This window comes from Panthera uncia, chromosome E3, assembly GCF_023721935.1.
Source record: "Panthera uncia isolate 11264 chromosome E3, Puncia_PCG_1.0, whole genome shotgun sequence".
Taxonomy (NCBI): domain Eukaryota; kingdom Metazoa; phylum Chordata; class Mammalia; order Carnivora; family Felidae; genus Panthera; species Panthera uncia.
The window spans coordinates 26,688,833-26,689,174 of NC_064815.1; the positions used below are offsets into that span (position 1 = coordinate 26,688,833).

Below are 342 nucleotides of genomic sequence, written 5' to 3' on the forward strand. Positions count from 1 at the left end.
GGTGGGTTTTTCTGTGGGAAGGGTAGGTTTTTCTGTGGGGATGGTGGGCCTTTCAATGGAGACAGTGGGTTTTTCTGTAGGAACTGTGGGCCTTTCAGTGGGGACGGTGGGTTTTTCTTTAGGAAGGGTAGGTTTTTCTCTGGGGATGGTGGTCTTTTCAGTAGGGGTGGTGGATTTCTCTGTGGGAAGGGTAGGTTTTTCTGTGGGGATGGTGGGCCTTTCAGTGGGGACGGTGGGTTTTTCTGTGGGGATGGTAGGCCTTTCAGTAGGGACAGGGGGGGTTTTCTGTGGGAAGGGTAGGTTTTTCTGTGTGGATGGTGGGTTTTTCTGTGGGAAGGGTAG

At 52.3% G+C, this 342-nt stretch overlaps 1 protein-coding gene across 1 annotated transcript in view; it reads right to left on the minus strand.

Moving 5' to 3' along the window:
- Positions 1-342, minus strand: part of ZAN (zonadhesin) — a 37,478-nt gene that overhangs the window by 27,059 nt on the left and 10,077 nt on the right. The window contains 1 exon segment of the mRNA XM_049638833.1: positions 1-285. This exon segment is cut by the window's left edge and continues 15 nt beyond it. Within this exon segment, the coding sequence (XP_049494790.1) occupies positions 1-285 (285 nt within the window).